At 35.8% G+C, this 17,979-nt stretch overlaps 2 protein-coding genes and 1 pseudogene across 2 annotated transcripts; all 3 read left to right on the forward strand.

The window, feature by feature from the left end:
• Positions 1–1,516: 1,516 nt before the first annotated feature.
• LOC113773766 lies at positions 1,517–2,845 on the forward strand. Its single transcript, XM_027318383.1, has one exon. It carries the CDS (start codon positions 1,517–1,519, stop codon positions 2,843–2,845), a length of 1,329 nt encoding a protein of 442 aa, XP_027174184.1.
• Positions 2,846–6,219: 3,374 nt separating this feature from the next.
• On the forward strand, positions 6,220–11,155 carry LOC113776476 (annotated as a pseudogene).
• A 2,990-nt stretch (positions 11,156–14,145) lies between these two features.
• On the forward strand, positions 14,146–15,562 carry LOC113776475 (zingipain-2-like). Its single transcript, XM_027321651.1, has 2 exons — positions 14,146–14,666; positions 14,774–15,562. Exons 1-2 carry the CDS (start codon positions 14,231–14,233, stop codon positions 15,349–15,351), a joined length of 1,014 nt encoding a protein of 337 aa, XP_027177452.1. The 5' UTR covers positions 14,146–14,230; the 3' UTR covers positions 15,352–15,562.
• The last annotated feature ends 2,417 nt before the right edge of the window (positions 15,563–17,979 follow it).

The following is a 17,979-nucleotide window of genomic DNA, read 5'->3' on the forward strand; positions in this document are numbered from 1 at the left end:
TGCATGTTTAGATCATTTTACATGTGCGCGAATGGTTTATTTTGACATAGAAATGATCTAGGGTGTATTTTGAAGAATTGAGGTCAAACTGAAAATTACAAAAATTCTGCAATAAGTGCAGATTCAATGGATCCAAGCCCTCGGATCCACATGGATCCAAGCCCTCGGATCCACATGGATCCAAGCCCTCGGATCAACTTCTGCAATCAGAAAATTTTTCGCAGCAGAATCCGGCCAGAAATCCGGCCATTTTATGGCCGGATATGCAGAAATTCAAAAAAAAAAAAAAAGAGGTACTGTAGCAAATCCGGCCAACAATCCGGCCAACTTTAGGCCGGATTAAAGGCCGGATTACCCAACAAGATTTAAAAAAATTTCCGTGGCTACTGGCCAGTATCCGGCCGATAATCCGGCCGTATATCCGGCCGGAAACTGGCCGGATTCTAGCCAATTTCGTGCAATAAGGGGAATCCGTGCGCGGATTCCCTAAGCTTCCTTCTTCCTCCTTTCTTCAACCTCCACACACACTCACACCTTGAACACACACTACTCTTAAAAACCTTCTTTTCACCATCCAATCTCCAAACTAAATACACCAAAACATTTTCCTTTTCCTTGTAAGTTGATTCCATAGCTTAAATTCCTTCAAAAACAATTTCTAATTCGGATTTGAGCTTGAAAAGAACAAGGGTTTCAAATTTTTGAACTCTTCATTTGGGGTCAAATTGGAGTGAAATTTTTGGGGGTTTCTTCACCATTTGCATCATTAATCATCTACCAACAAGTTTGAGGTAACAAATCTTCACCAAATGTTGTCATTTGAATTTTGCCAAATTTCACTTTTTTCTATTTTTGGGCAATTTCGAATTTTTTACATTTTGTGAAGTTTGATGCTTTTTATGATGTTATTGAGCTTATTGATGATTATTGGTGATATTTAACTCATGGGTTTGTGAATATTTGGTGAATTTAGCAATTTTTAGCTAATTTTGAGAATTAATTTGATTTGATAACTATTAGCTAAATTCTTGAGGCAATTGGATTGAAGAAAATTGTATGAGAGTAATGAATTGCTTTAGGATATTTACATGCTAAATTTAGGATTAATTAGCTTATCCTTTGATTTTTGGCATGTTTATTCTAGAAAATTTGATTAAAGTCGAATTAATGACCTTTTTAAGTCTAAACTCATGATTAAGGTGCTTTTTAGCATTTCATTATGCTTATTTAGGTCATTAAGTTGGGAGTAAGTTGTGTGATTGTTTAATTGCTTTCTCTACTTATTTGGACATTTTATGCTTAAGTGTTTTATTTGGAAAAAATGAAAGAAGCATTTGTTGTTGATAATCAATTGTAAAGTCTTGCTTGTGAAGTTAATTGCTAATTATTATGCGAGTAAGTTGATAAGATTGGCTAATTAAAGATAAAGAGGTAAAAGTGAATGAGTTTTCATTATCTTTACTTAGCAATGTACCAATTCAAGGAAGTTAACATTTAATAATTTTAATTAGGTACAATGGCTCGCACTAAGAAAGGTGCGGTGAAATCACCTCCTAATAGGAGAGGAGAAGCTTCGACGTCTAGACCACCGCGCTTGAAAAGAAAAGCGAGTAGACGCCTTGCGCTTCAAGACGAGCCATCATCTGGAGAGGAGACTCAACAACAAGTGGAACAAGAGGTGCAAGGGGAACAAGAGGAGGAAGTCCCTTATGATAAGTCGCGCTTCACCTCCATCGAAAATGAAGCTTGGTATAATGTTAGAAGGGGAGCTAAGGTATTGGTGGAAAAGGATGTCACTCCGGATGTTGAGGAGGTCTACCATCTCAAGGCCTCCTTTGCCAAGTTGGGATGGGAAAACTTCTTTAACATCCCCAACTTTTATTATGAAGAGCTTGTCCGAGAATTCTACGCGAATGTGGAGGACAAAAAGAGGTTTCAATACAACACGGAGGTGATTACTAGTATAGTGCGAGGGAGAAAAGTTCAAGTCCATAGAGCTGATTTGGAAAGTTATCTTCATGTTTCTGATGTGGGGTACAAGGTAGATTTGAAGAAAGCCTTCAAACCCAACGATTTGGACTCTTGGAACATGCTAGAGGCACTTGTACGCTTGGGGGTTGAGTATAAAGCTACTAGGACGACTGGGCGATATTCCGTATTGACTTCGTCATTTCCAGAGTCGCAACGTCTTCTTATTTATCTATTTTCCTCCAACATTATTCCGAGGGCGAGTGGAACCAATGAGGCGCGCACAAGCGACATCTATTTCTTGGATAAAATGGAGCATGGCTTAGGAAACATCCAAGGCATTCCATTGGGAAGCATTATCACCAACCACATGTGGGCTGTGGTTCGCAGTAACGACATCAAACATGCCTTCCCATATCCTCGGTTTTTGACCTTGAAGTTTCAAAGGGCTGGAGTGGATTTTTCTAACGCTATCCCTACGGGTCTCAAGAAGAAGGATGTCTTTACACTGGATTTTTGCAGGTTTATTTTGAAGAGTAAAGACATAGGTGGTCCCTCGACTCAAGGAGGTGCTCAAGGAGACATTCGGCAGCAGGAGGAAGCTAAAATTGAACGAATTGAAGAAGCTCAAGGGGTTGAAACAACCACCCCACCGGTCTCAACTGAGCCGTCTTCCTCCCGTCGTCCATCCTCACCTCAGGACATTAGGTCGTTTTTGAAGAAAATAATGGATAAGCTGCTTTGCGTCGAGGCTGAGGTGAAGAAGAGCCGCCAAGAGAACAAACGGAACTCCGAGCGTCTTCGTCGCATCGAGACCAAGCTGGGTATTGAAGCTCCTCCGACTCCACCATCGTCACCTGACCAAGCGACTACTTGAGGGAGTGCTCGTCACCTCGTGACACTGTTACTAGTTTTCCTTTTATTTTCTGTAGTATTTGTGATGTTTTTAGTGATTTTCTTTATTTCTTTTTTGTGAACTAATCCAAGTGATCTTTATCTCTATTGTGGTGATAGTGATTCGGACTACTAAAAGTTGGAAATTCATCACTTGGACATGGATTCGGATTGCGCAAGTTCAATTGAGCAGTATTTTCTTTTACTCTTGATTTATTTTCCTTTTCTCACATTGATGACAATGTGAAGTTTAAGTGTGGGGGAGGAAAATATTGAACTTGCATTTACTTGCTAGGTGATGATATTTTGTGGATTTAAATCTTTAGAAATGTTTGGAATTGTGTTTGAATTATTTGCCATGTGGATAATTGCTTGAAATTGGGTTTGTTGGCAGGGAGTTTTCATCCATTTATAAGGAGAAACTCTATCAAAATTTTTCTAAAATCTTTTCCAATATTTCACTATGGCCCAAAAAGTTCTTCAAATTTTTGCATTTTTATTCAAAAAGGGCTAAAGTATTCCAACTTTAAATGTTTAAATTCTTTCAAGTGTTGAAACTCTATGTGTATTTTGGAAGGTTTAGTCCTCATTTAACTTGAAAATGATTATTATGCAATTAGGATGTTTACATTTTAGAAAGTATATTTGGTAAAGTGAGGAAAATTATGCCTATAATTTTACATGTTTAATGAGATTTCTTCTCTTTACTTAAATTTGCAAGTAAGTGATTGATATAGTCGATAAAGGTTATACTCCTCCTGTGATTATTTTTATATATTTTTCTATGAGGGAAAAATAATAATAAAAAATAATAAAAAAAAGAGAAAAAAGAAAAGAAATGAAAGTAAATAAAAATTGTTCTACTCCAATGATTCTCGTACCGAGTAACCGGGGGTTGGCATCTACAAATGTCGACATTCGCGTAAAAAGGTACTTGAATTAAGAGTATGCATAGCAACTTGAATAGTGAAATGTTGAGTAACCGGGGATCTTCACCTAAAAGTGTCGATTTTCGCGTAAAAAAGGCATTCTCACTATTTAAGTAAAAATTAGTATGAATAAATCCCTCTTAGTTATAGAATTTTGAGAAAAAGATGATTATAGGAGGAGGAAGGCTATAAATCGACTATGTGGGTTGCTTATTTGTGAAATTAGGTTGGGGTAAGAGATTAAGTTTAACTTGTTGAATTAAGGTACAATTATCTTTCCTTTACTTGATATTATGAGTATTTAATGTAATTTGAACAATTGTATAATGATTATTTTCCAGGTCATGAGGAATTAAAATTGACAAAAGTGCATATATTGTTTCACCTCTTAAATCATTGTAATTGATTTTGTGTGGATTGCTTGAGGACAAGCAATGATTTAAGTGTGGGGGAGTTTGACAAGTGATTAATTTACGTAATAATTGTCTAATACTTTATATTATTTTTAGTCACTTTGGTTATAATATTGGAAGAAAATGAATCATTTTGGCTATAATTGGTGAATAAATGTTTTTAAGTGATTAAATGAGGTTTTTATCACTTTTTACTTGGATTTTGTGTATTTTGACAGTTTTGACACATTTTCGTATTTCGGCTATAACTTGAGCTACAGTGATCGGATTAAAATGATTCTTGAACCAATTTGAAGATAAGAGATAGATCTATAACTTTGGTGAAGACATCTAAATCCAGTTTGAAGGTTTTCCAAGTCAAAAAGCCGAAGTACAGTAGCCAATTTCATTTGGTCGAAGCTGAAACAGGGCAATGAGCAGTCAAGGGTATTTCGGTCATTTCTCAGCCTACACAGATCCAAATGAGATGATTCTTGATGCATTGGAAAGCTAACTCAAAGGGCTACAAGTTTCATGTTTTGGTAAAGAGCTAAATCAGATTTTATCATCAAGAAAAGTTAAGTGGAAGTTGATGCAAAATCGGAGCAGAGCTGGAAATTGAACCAGAAGTGACCAAATGGTCACTGTAGCAATCCGGCCGGAATTTGGCCGGATTTGTGGCCGGATTCCTGGCCGGATTGTGGTCAGAAAAGGCTGCTTTGTACGCGTAAAACTCAATTTCACCTCCACCAACTCACATGCGTTGCTAGATATGTGAGAAACATCTCCAGCTGTAAAAGGAAGGTGGAGGCCTCATTTCTTGACCAACTTTCATCATTAAATAGCCAAATTCATTGCAATGAGGAAGAGATTGGAGTTCATAGCAGAAAAATAGAGAGTGAGCTACGGGAGAAAGCTTGAAGCTACAGAAATGTAGCTCTTTCATCTCCCTAGTGTTAGTTTAGCTTAGTATAGAGTAGTGTAGCTTTTCCATTCTTGTTTATTATCTAGATTAGGATGAAGATGGAGGATGAAGAAGGCAAGGAAGAAAGCTCATGTGACAAGGGTTGTATTCCTTCCAAATTCTTTATCTTTTGTATTTGATTCCAAGTTTAGTTAATATACAAGTTCTGGATTTTGTGTTTAATATGTGTTTCTAAAGTTTATACCTTGGGTTTGGTTGAACTTTCTATAATTGTTAGTGTTTATTATTTGGTTATTTGATTGCTATGATTTGAGCAAGTTATTTAGCACTTTGGCTCTTTAAATCATGATTAATCTGGTACCATTGATTGTGATTATCTAAGGTGTTGTTTCTACAATGGAAATTGAGATTTAACACTAGTTCAAGAAGTGCTAAACATAGGGAGTACACTCACGAAAGTAGAGGTGCACCTATGTGGTTTTTAGTGATTCATTTCATGTAATTTCACTGAAGAAATAAACTTGTAGCTAATTTCATAACCATGAGAATAGGTATGGAGTAGTTATAAGAATAATTGATTCACTACGAAAATAGGATTCAAATGCATAAGGAAATTACACCATAACTAGCCTAGATGTAGTAATTAATGATCCAAATATAGCACTTGCATGAGTAGTTAGGGATACCACAACCTAAGGAGCTTTTATTTGTCATTTTGTATAATTTCAATAGGTTAAATTTGTTATAATTCATTGATAGTCTAAATAATAGAGAAGATTTAGTAATGCCGGTAATTGTTCACTCTTCCCTGTGGGATCGACCCGATATATACCCTAAACTACTAGTTGATCTGTATACTTGCAGTGAACGGGTGTAATTCGGTTTTTTAACTTGTACGTATGTAAAATACCCGTCACATGGTGGTGATCATACAGGTCCAAAATGAAGCCTATAAATAGCTAGCTAGTATGTTTAATGCAGTGTGCCTTCTCATTCACATCCTTTTGAATTCTAAACTACATTTTTTGAGCTAAAATCAATGGGTTCGACATTCACTTGGAAACTCATTTTTGCTGCATTCTTAGTTCTGGCAACGTTGGATTTTCAGGCCATGTCGCGCAACTTGAATGAAGTTTCAATGATTGAAAAACACGAGCAATAGATGGCTCAGTGTGGACGCGTTTACAAGGAGGAGGTTGAGTGTTGGATATTTTAATAAAAAATATCACATAGTTATTTTGAATTCAAATTAAATAAATTACAAATTCTTTAAATAAATTTTCAGTTACAAATTGAAACATTTAAATGTGTAACTTATGGGATTTATGTCTTGCATTTGTAACTTATGTAATGATTAGGTTTAATGAATTCTTTTAGTAATTTTTTACCGTTATACAATGAATCTAGACTTTTCAATTTGTAACTGAAATATGAGGTATTAATTCCTATCAATGTTGGTATTTTAATATTCCTAATTTCTTAGCTTATATATAAGGCATCTATCAACCAAACCAAATGCATACTTTGCTATCTCTATACTACCTTCTATTTTTCCTCCACTACTATAAGAGTTTATAGGGCAAAGAACAGTGTTAGTGTGAGGTTTCTGTCTTGCTCCAATAATGTAGATTGGAGTAGACTATAGTGTGCAAAAGGTTGGACTGTTGTATCCTGGAGGCGACGTGCTGAGACCTACTACACCGGAGGATACTCCGTAGGGGCGCGAATCGTCTTAAAGAGAGCGACCTAGTCCGCACCTCAACCCATGCCAAATCAACATTTTTATGGTACAAATTATTTGCATTTTTAATGCAAGATTAAGGTATGAATTTTTGTTAATTTATTTGTTAAATTTTATTAGAGAAATTATTGTGACTTGTATGATTTATTTTGGTCTAGAACCAACAATTTTAAGACGATATTGCTCCTATTTAAAAGTTTATTACTTTAATGTGTACGATCTCATAGTTTTGAAGTATGCCTAAAAGACTTGTATATGAGTATTTTCTTGGTTTCGGTTTTCAACGTGATTGCAAAAAAAAAAATAAAATGCTGTACAAAAGTACAAGTCTTATGACATTATAGTTCAAACAATGGTAAACTAGTAGGCCATCAACTTGAATTCAACTGCAGTCGAGATACACTAAACACAATGAATGTATAACTTGGAGTCAAGTTCAATTTCCAAGTCTGTAGGCAGCCTCTTTTTAAACAACGATGATCTCAAAATATATGAATGACTTTGCAACTATTTAGTTGTTGAATGTGTGTGATTTGTACCCAATAAGATGGCTCTTATGCTTATGTACTACTTTGAGTGTATATCATTTTGAGTACCTCGAACACTATTTCTGCACTATCTTAACATATGAACTCCATGAGTAGTCTTGAATGAATAATTGTTAGAAATAGTGGGGGTATGTAATTACATGATTGCATTCTTCAATTGAGTGCATGACTATGACACGTTGAAGAATAGTGGTATCAAGATGTATAAAAAAAAAACCGCAATTATGAGGGTTCAAGTTATATTTAAATAGTAGGGGTTTAAAATTCTCTAGTTTTGTCTTGAATTCATATGATATTAGTCAAGCTTAAGGTTTGCATTTTCACAAGCAATAAACGGTATTGATAATACATGAAGAAAAGATTATACTGTCACCAAGGAAAAATTATATACATGGATAATAGCTTTGGTGGCTTGAAGTTGTGAAATATAAAGTTATTAGCCATATAATTCTCAACAACTCTATTCTCTTAACTTGTATTGTGTTAAAATTGTGAATATGAACTTTTGAGTTGAAAATGTGATGTTGTACATTGAAAAATATGTATTCGAGTCAAAGGCCATCAATTTGCAGGCAACCAACAACTTTGGGATTTGTATTAAATTATTTCATGTTGTTTGCTATGTGGTTGTCTTTATATTTAATGCAAACAGGAATACTTAATTTCCTTGCCAAGCATGACTATAGTCAGACTATGCTTGGATGGAAACGTGGATAGTGGATGTTGACTAAGCTAGTAGTTATAAATTTTGAAACCCTTGAGAATTTTCATTATAAGGCTTGCATTACTTGCAGGTTGAATTTTGAAATTAAAGCATAATAGTGCATTGACTATTATATTTTTTGAATTTCCTTAATCTCTAATTTGAGTTGTGCAGATTAAAAAGTGACGCATGATTTGAATAAAGTTGAATTACTTATGAAGTTTTCTTGCAAAAGAAAATTCATTGAGGATTATGAGAGTGGCGGGTTACTAGATTACCAGCCACTGAGAAGAGTACAGAAATGATGGAAATTAATGTGGCTTTGCTTGATGTGAGCAAATATATGCCCATTCTATTTGCTCAATTTATGAGTATGACATAATTATTGTTTTTTGAATCTATTCTAACTTTATTTTGAGTGATGCAGACTAGCATTCACTGAAAAGTATGACCTGATGTGAAGGTACTTGAAATATTTTTTGATATTTTTGCAAAAGCAAAAACAACCATGGAGTTTTTTGAGAATGGCTTCTAGTGCATCACTAGACTACTGGCCATGGAAAAAATTTAAAAAATTACTTTTGAGTAAATATACACCTACACTATTTGGCAAAAATATATGGATGAGAAATTTTCTCATCGAAGATTGGTTCCATGTATTTGGACCACTAAGAGAATATTTGAAAAAATTTGAGAATATCATATCTTTGTTATTTTATTTGTGTTGAAAAAATAAATCTCAAACTTGAGTCAAGGATATGATACACATCGAGGGGGATAAGACAAAAGTCTAATATATGTTAAAAATCACCTATGAGGATACAACCACCTAGGGACTGGAGATCCTAAGAACTAGGTCGGAGACAAACGAATCATAGAGTGATTTGGTTGATTAATATGCACTACTTTGATTATATTGTCTATCCCTATGATGTAAGTGCATTTGTGATCCTATGACGATAAGTGAGGTTGGGATTTTTATTCCCTTAATGAGTTCTATAGCCCTTATGGGTGTGGGATGTCCAAGTCATAGGAGCATCCTTGATAGACTCACCTATATGAGTGTGGAAGTAAAGCCGCTTCCTATGAGAATTTGGGTTGGTTCTCTAGAGCACTCATGAAAACCGGGATAAAGCACAAGGTCATAAATGTGCTGGCTTATGAAACCTATTTTAGAACACCGAAAGGTTCATGCGTGTGATACGATTTCACGTGCCCTCAAGTAGTCATCGTTTAAAGGCTAAGTCCACTTTGACTCTAGCATGGGAATTGTTGAGCACTAAGTGAAGGTTTAAAGGCATTGCCACCTTCATTATGCATGAATTTTTAATGTTTTCCCTATTAAGTGTTAAGCTTTGAATAGTATATTTTTATTAAAATAAGTGGGGGGGTTGTTGGATATTTTAATAAAAAATATCACATAGTTATTTTGAATTCAAATTAAATAAATTACAAATTCTTTAAATAAATTTTCAGTTACAAATTGAAACATTTAAATGTGTAACTTATGGGATTTATGTCTTGCATTTGTAACTTATGTAATGATTAGGTTTAATGAATTCTTTTAGTAATTTTTTACCGTTATACAATGAATCTAGACTTTTCAATTTGTAACTGAAATATGAGGTATTAATTCCTATCAATGTTGGTATTTTAATATTCCTAATTTCTTAGCTTATATATAAGGCATCTATCAACCAAACCAAATGCATACTTTGCTATCTCTATACTACCTTCTATTTTTCCTCCACTACTATAAGAGTTTATAGGGCAAAGAACAGTGTTAGTGTGAGGTTTCTGTCTTGCTCCAATAATGTAGATTGGAGTAGACTATAGTGTGCAAAAGGTTGGACTGTTGTATCCTGGAGGCGACGTGCTGAGACCTACTACACCGGAGGATACTCCGTAGGGGCGCGAATCGTCTTAAAGAGAGCGACCTAGTCCGCACCTCAACCCATGCCAAATCAACATTTTTATGGTACAAATTATTTGCATTTTTAATGCAAGATTAAGGTATGAATTTTTGTTAATTTATTTGTTAAATTTTATTAGAGAAATTATTGTGACTTGTATGATTTATTTTGGTCTAGAACCAACATGGAGAGGCCAACAGGTACAAGATTTTCAAGGAAAATGTGGAATATATCGAGTCATTCAACAAGGAAGGAACTAAGTCTTACAAGCTTGGCATTAACCAATTTGCTGATTTGACCAATGAGGAGTTTCGAACAACTAGCAACAAGTACAAGCAGAGGAGGGAATGTAAAGGAACCTTGTTCAGGTATGAAAATGTTAGTGCAGTTCCAGCTTCCATGGACTGGAGAAAGAAGGGTGCAGTCACAGGGATTAAGGACCAAGGCCAATGTGGTAAGCTAGAATAGCCATCATTTTTCGAATTACTCACGCACCATTAAACATTTCAGCAGTTTCCCTAGCTAACCCTCTTGAACACGAAATATTAGGTTGTTGCTGGGCATTTTCAGCAGTCGCAGCCATGGAAGGAATTCACCAGCTTAAAACTGGCAAGTTGATCTCCTTGTCTGAGCAAGAGCTTGTGGATTGTGACACTGCTGGTGAAGATCAAGGCTGCAATGGAGGTCTCATGGATGATGCATTTACCTTCATAATCAACAACAAAGGTCTTACTACTGAAGCCAATTATCCATATCAAGCAGTTGATGGAACTTGCAATACAAACAAAGAAGCTAAGCCTGCTGCCAAAATCACTGGATATGAAGATGTCCCTGCAAACAATGAGGCTGCACTTTTGAAGGCTGTGGCCAATCAACCTGTTTCAGTTGCCATTGATGCTAGTGGCAATGACTTCCAATTCTATTCAAGCGGCGTTTTCACTGGTGATTGTGGGACTGAATTAGACCATGGTGTGACAGCCGTCGGGTATGGTACAAGCTCTGATGGAACCAAATATTGGTTGGTTAAGAATTCCTGGGGAACTAGCTTGGGTGAGAATGGATACATCCTGATGCAAAGAGATATTGAAGCTAAAGAAGGCCTCTGTGGCATTGCGATGCAAGCTTCTTACCCTACTTCTTAAGTACAGCTCAATTGGTGGAACGATTGATGAAGCTACCCTTGTACAAGAGCTATGCTTTGTCTGTAGACAACGGCTCTGTGCATTCTGATGTAATTGATTGCAGTATATATATACAGACAACAGCTCTGTGCTAACATTTACCTTTTCTACACATATAGAATTAATAGTTTCAAGGGTAGTTTAGTGGATTAATTGCTACCCCAGCCTCCTATTTTTAAGAGCTTAATGTAGAGATTTTAATTACGTTAGCAACTACCAAATAAATAAGTAAATGCAATACAAGAAACCCTCACCATAAATATTTTCCAAGTGAAAAACATTTCTTGTGAAAAATATTTATGAGTGATCATAATTTTAATCACCGGCACACATATATTGTGTACCTTAAACACTAATTAATTTAAATAAAACCATAAGAGGCAGCAAAAATGTTTGCCTACTTTCTAAATTGACATCAAGTCAAACCCAAGGAAGGCAATTAAAATGAAAAAAAAAACTTGAATTTGGCTTGAAGATTGATAAGATTAGAGCCAAGATGACACATTCAAAAGTTGAGGATTTAACTAAGAACACGAGGAACTTAATTTCAAGGATTACTAATGGCATCATTTATACAAGTGTAAATGAGTCTAAGCAACCCAAACACTTCAGTGTTTAATTTTGTTTATTTATTTTAATGTGTTTAGCAATACGTACAAATTTGGCATATTTGCTTATCAAAAAATTGAACTAAAATAATCTTTAATCGAGTCAAGCTTGAATCAATTTATAATAACTTGAGTTTTTTTACACATAAATTTCTAATTTTATGCTGATTGAATTAAGTTCAAGTGAAATTTAAAATTTTACTGAGCACAAAATACTATTTATAATTAACTTGATTAGTTGGCAAACCAAACTCTTTTCTCATGGAGATCATTTTGAGAATCGAGTAATTTCATTTCTCTTTCAACCCTAGGAATTTACTCAAATAGACTAAAACTAAAAGAAAGTTAGGTACTTAATTCAGTCCCTGCGTGACATTTTGCTGCTCTAGTCCTTGCAAGTCGGCCTTAGTAACCACGGTGGCCCTTGCATGTTTCAGCGGTGGAGCCACATATAGTTGAGGGAGAACAATTGCACCCCCTCAATTTTGAGAAAATTATGTTTTAAGCTTAGAAAGTTCAGAAATTTCTAATATCGTTACTTATTTGCCCCTTCTAAAATTTTAAAAATTCCCTTTCCTATCATAGAGAGCTCCCAAAAACAATTAAAAAATTATAATCATTACCCTTCACAAGAGTGTTGGACTTACAAAAAATGTTAATTCAAAGGTAATTTTCAATATAAATTTGAAGCACAATTTAAATTAAAAAAGTATATTTACCATAGGAAAGTATAAATTTTTAAGATAGACATATTTATTGATTTTAAACCCTACTATTATCGTGCTATCGTAAATTGACGCCCTAACTCTAGGGTCCTGGTCCTGGCTCCGCCATTGGCATGCTCCGAACGGAACTCTAATGGAGACTTTATCAACTCCACAGAAATTGCTGCATGGGACATGAATTTCGAGGTCTTCGTCGTTACACTACAGTGCTGTCCTAATCCTTACACAAATTGCGGCGGCACTTGCATGTTCCGCGGGGAAGATTGAACTCCGATCGAAACTTCATCAACTTCTTCTGCAAGACTTGCCGCATAGACTTCATTGGCGAATCAGCTTCTTGGTTTACGCTACTTGAGGTCTTGGACGGCCATCAATTTTTGTCCTTACCCTTACCAATCGCCGAGCACATGAATGTTCCACGGGGAAGAATGAACTCCGGCAGTTTATCAACTTCTCCGACTAGACTTGCTGCGTAGACTTCGATGGCATTTCTTGTTTCACACTGATGTCACGATATTTACAGCGGCCGCCAATTTCTTCTGTTCTAGATACCAATAGTGGAGAACTTGCAGGTTCCCACTGGGACGGAAGAATGATCTCCAATGGCGAAATATTCTTGGTTACGCGCTACGTTTACCTGAGGTCTCGTGTCTTTATAGGCAAACCGGAAGATTATCTTCTGACCTATAAGTTCGAGCAATGCCTGATAGTAGAGAATTAATTGAGAAATCTGCAATTGTTATGCTTACTTTTCTTAGGTTATTTCTGGTAATTATTTCAATTTGACCGAACCATTGCTAAAAATTTTGACTAAGTTACATCAAGGCCTATCTGCACATGCTTTAATTTAGTTTAGTTTCCCTTCAATGATCACCAACTAAAGTGATTCACCACTATCTATACTGGGATTCTGGGATGTGCTGATGCACCACTATCTATACTGGGATGTATAGCAGCACATTACAAAAAATAGAATGGGAGCGCAATGTGTCCAGAAATTAGAGTTTAAAGTTGCAACGTGAATTTAAATAATGAGTTAGGGGTACAAAGTGAAATTTGATTAAGTGACTAATCAGTGCGTAATGCATACGAAATAAATTCTATAATTTTTTTTAACAATGTTAACTAAAATATGATCACCCTGAAAGTATATGCAAGAATGTGTCCAAGATCGAAATGAGGATGCAAATTGAGAATCAATCATAGGTGTAAAATGCAATTAGTCCATAGAAAACTTAAAAAGATGGATGGTTTAATCAAAATATCACTGTTAAACAGTTTGTTAAGTTCCGGTGCCTAATTTTAGTTAATATATCTGTCATAATGCTTCATTAATTTAGCCAGAAAGATGAACTGCCCTTTTTTTAACGTTCTTCTGGATCGGTCGACTTTCAGTTCAATATATTCTTCTGCTTAGACAAATACTTCCTACGTCTGCCCCAAAACCAACGCTCACGCATGCCAACCGATCTTCTGATTGCCGGTCAATCTTGGGCATAATTTTCCCAGAGTTTCTAGGACCAAAACGATGGAAATTCAGTCATAATTAACTCAGCTTTCCGAACTGAAATCTATAAATAGCTAGGTGGTATTCTGAATGGAAGCAGTGTGGCTTCCCATTAACATCTTTCGCACCATAATTTATTGGCTTTATACTTTCAGATTCTTTCATTCACTTGTTTCTTTGAGCTCTTAATCAAACAATGGCTTGGACATTCAATTCTATGCTGATTGCTGCCGCATTCTTACTGCTGGCGATGTTGGCTTCTCAGGCTACGGCCCGGAGCTTGCATGAAGCCTCATTGACTGAAAAGCACGAGCAGTGGATGGTTGAACACGGACGGGTTTACAAGGATGAGGCAGAGAAGGCAAAGCGATTCAAGATTTTCAAGGAAACTGTGGAGTACATTGAGGCCTTCAACAAGGCTGGGAACAAGTCTTACGTGCTGGGCATTAACCGATTTGCTGACCTGACAAACGAAGAGTTCCTATCAGCCAGCACTGGGTACAACTACAAACCAAGGAAAGACGTATCTCAAGGAACTTCATTCAGGTATGCAGATGTCAGTGACGCTCCGCCTTCCATGGACTGGAGACACAAAGGTGCTGTCACTGGAGTCAAGGACCAGGCAGCTTGTGGTAAGTCTGATATTTGACCATCATTAGTATATGCTTTCCATGCCAAAATGTCTATATGAAGTTGGGCTAATTAGGATGAAAAACCCTTTTGGATAATGAAAATGCAGGATGTTGTTGGGCTTTTTCAACTGTTGCAGCCGTAGAAGGAATTCATAAACTCAAAGCCGGTGAGCTAATCTCGCTGTCTGAGCAACAGCTTGTTGACTGTGATACTAGTAGTAATCATGGCTGCAGCGGAGGTCGCATGGATAGTGCATTTAATTTCATTGCTAGCAATGGCATCGCCACTGAATCCGAGTACCCATATCAAGGAGCTGATGGCACTTGCAATAACGACCAAGGAGCTGTCCAGATCACAGGTTATGAAGATGTCCCTCAGAATAACGAGGATGCTCTTCTGCAGGCCGTGTCTAAACAACCCGTATCAGTTGGCATTGAAGGCAGCGGCATGGACTTCAAAAACTATAAAAGCGGCGTTTTCTCCGGCGATTGTGGGAATAACTTGGACCATGCCGTGACACTAGTTGGATACGGTACAAGTGAGGATGGAACCAAGTATTGGTTGGCTAAGAATTCCTGGGGAACTAGCTGGGGTGAGGATGGGTACATGCGCCTTCAGAGAGACACTGGTGCTCCAGAAGGCCTTTGTGGCATCGCCAGCCAGGCTTCTTATCCCACTGCTTAGAATAGTTTAAATGTTGAAATAATTGCTGGTGCTTCATTAATTAGAAAGCAATTCTGCTTTTTCTATATATCACGGTCTGATGTTATAAGCATGAAACTAGCATCTTGTGATGCAGTGCCTTTTATTACGTATCTCATATAGCCTTTATCAGCTCAACATGTATTGTTTCTTGTTTTTGCCAGAATAAATGATGTTTGGTCTCTTTAGTGAAGTATGATCTTCTTCTTTATTTATTATTTTTTTTTGGAGGAATAGTCTTTTTTTTTTTGTGCTGCCCATATATGCTGAGAAAAGAAATATTACCAGTCTAACTGGAAAGGAAGAATTAGTAATATTTGCGTGAACTTGTAATTCATTTTTGGTAATGAATTATGCACTCCACTTTTAACTTTATACATTCCCCCTTTTTGAGGTTTATCATGTGAAAATGCTAAAAGTTTAATGAGTTCTAGTACCTCAAATTTTCATACCAAAAAAATAGTATAGTTCAAGAGGTACTTGCATTTTTTCTTTGTGGCCTGGTCGACATGCCATCGGGATCAACCTCATAAACTTTAATTAACCAGTTGTTCCCATGTCACACTCTCGACCATTAAGCGATGGTTCACTTAAAGACTCACGAATCCTCTACTAAGCAATCGGAAAAGAAGCATACATGGTAATGTATCCATGCTCACCACAATGCGTTCCCCAGGAATTCTCATGTAACCAATAATCGCGTATATATACGTCACCAGAGTTGGCGCTTAAGGACTCTCTAGACTATCCTAAGAAAATACTTTGATCAATACCGCGTTACTCACGTGTATGTAAGTCTAGACAAGGACTCGATACAATTGTGCTTTATACGGTTCCATCCAGTCATTGTACATGTTTAAATTTTTTATGTACTAATGTATCATAATATTGTATTGAATATATGTCAAATATTATATATATATATATATATCACTTTTATCTTGAATACAATGATAGAATGTAATTGTATACCAAATAATGTAAAAAGTACACCAACTACATTGAGTCGCACTAGTCCTGAACCGTACGGGCCCCTCTCTACATAAGCCACTAGAGTTGGTGCTTAAGAGTACAACCACATAAATAAATACCTAAAAAACTTCACAACTTAGATAGAAAACTATCCAAATTAAAACTTGACACTAATAAAACAATAAGAAATTAGATAAAAATCTCCAAAGCTTTGGTTTATTTTGTTAGCATAGTTGTACTTCAACTAAGGATTCACTTTTTATACACTGATAGTGCAGTGATTTTTTTTAATAATAGCAGCTATAGATGTATCAACACATGTGCATTATTGAATTTCAAATTTGAATCCGTGTTATATGGCATGTTTAAAATTTGCTAGTATGAAAAAATTGGATGGTATTTATGTTATTTTTGAATTCTATATATTTTTAAAATATTTTACGTTAATTCTTCATTGTATATTTAGAAAAATATTCATAAATATATATTGAATTCCCAAACCTATGAGAGTTTAGGTCTAGATTTATTTTTTCAGATCTATAAGGGATTGGATTTGAGTTTGGACCAAACTAAACTTTTTGAGTTTGAATCTAGATCCAATTCAAAAAAGTTCAACTCAAACCCTATCTATTGATATATCTAATTCAAGCAATCATGTCTCCCCACTCCACCCTTGAGGCAAATGTGTTTGTATAAGACAATGGATGAAATGTTTGAAGATTTGTGTGATAGAAAGTAAAAGAAAAGGCTTCTAAAGCTTTTGAGATTGTAATAGAGTTGCTTCAAGGAAAGTCGAATGTTATTGGTGACATAATTTTCATGTGAAATTGAATTCCATACCAAGATTATATACATTTTTCCCACAGTTTGCTCTGTATTATATGTTTTGAACTTTTCTTTCACAGCGTTAATTAAATGATGCTTCTTCAACAGTAGCACTTCCACAAAAGTAAGTCAAACACAAGTAATGTCATGTTGTTTTCAGCTAATTGGTACCTCAATAATGCAATGTTTTCATAACCGGACTGGACCGGACCACGAATCGGACATCTCAACGGTCCGGTCTAGTGCTAAAACCGGAGATTAATGAAAAATCTTTTGAAACCAAATGAACCGGATGAACCGTGAAAAATCGTTTAGACCGTGAACCGGCGGCTTTGAAATTTTTCAAACAAAAACGATTTCAAGAATAAAGCCACTTAAGATTCGAACCCCAATCCTCAAGGCAACAAGAAAAATTTCTTAACAGTAGCCTACAGCCACAGAACAAACTTATTTTGTGTATAAATCTACTTAACTTATTAAGTGAAAAACTAAAAATTAAATTAAAAAAGAGAAACCCCAGCACTAGCGACTAAGACACATCGGCTCTTATTTCTTTGTTTTGCTTAACTTCCTCGTCGGCTCATCCTCCTCTATTCTATTTTCTTTTCCCTCTTCTCCTTTTAGCATTTCAGCCATGGATTGAATTATTTTTGCATGATTTCTTCGGCTTAGTTGCAGAGTTGCAGTTCGTGTAATGCACAGGTAAATTTTGAAGGAAATCTAAAGAAGCACTAATCTAGTAATCTGGTTTCTCTTTTTTTTTTTTTTTTAACATGAATTCGTCCTTTTTTGTCTATTTTTGTTTATAGATAA

This window comes from Coffea eugenioides, chromosome 6 (assembly GCF_003713205.1).
Source record: "Coffea eugenioides isolate CCC68of chromosome 6, Ceug_1.0, whole genome shotgun sequence".
NCBI lineage: Eukaryota > Viridiplantae > Streptophyta > Magnoliopsida > Gentianales > Rubiaceae > Coffea > Coffea eugenioides.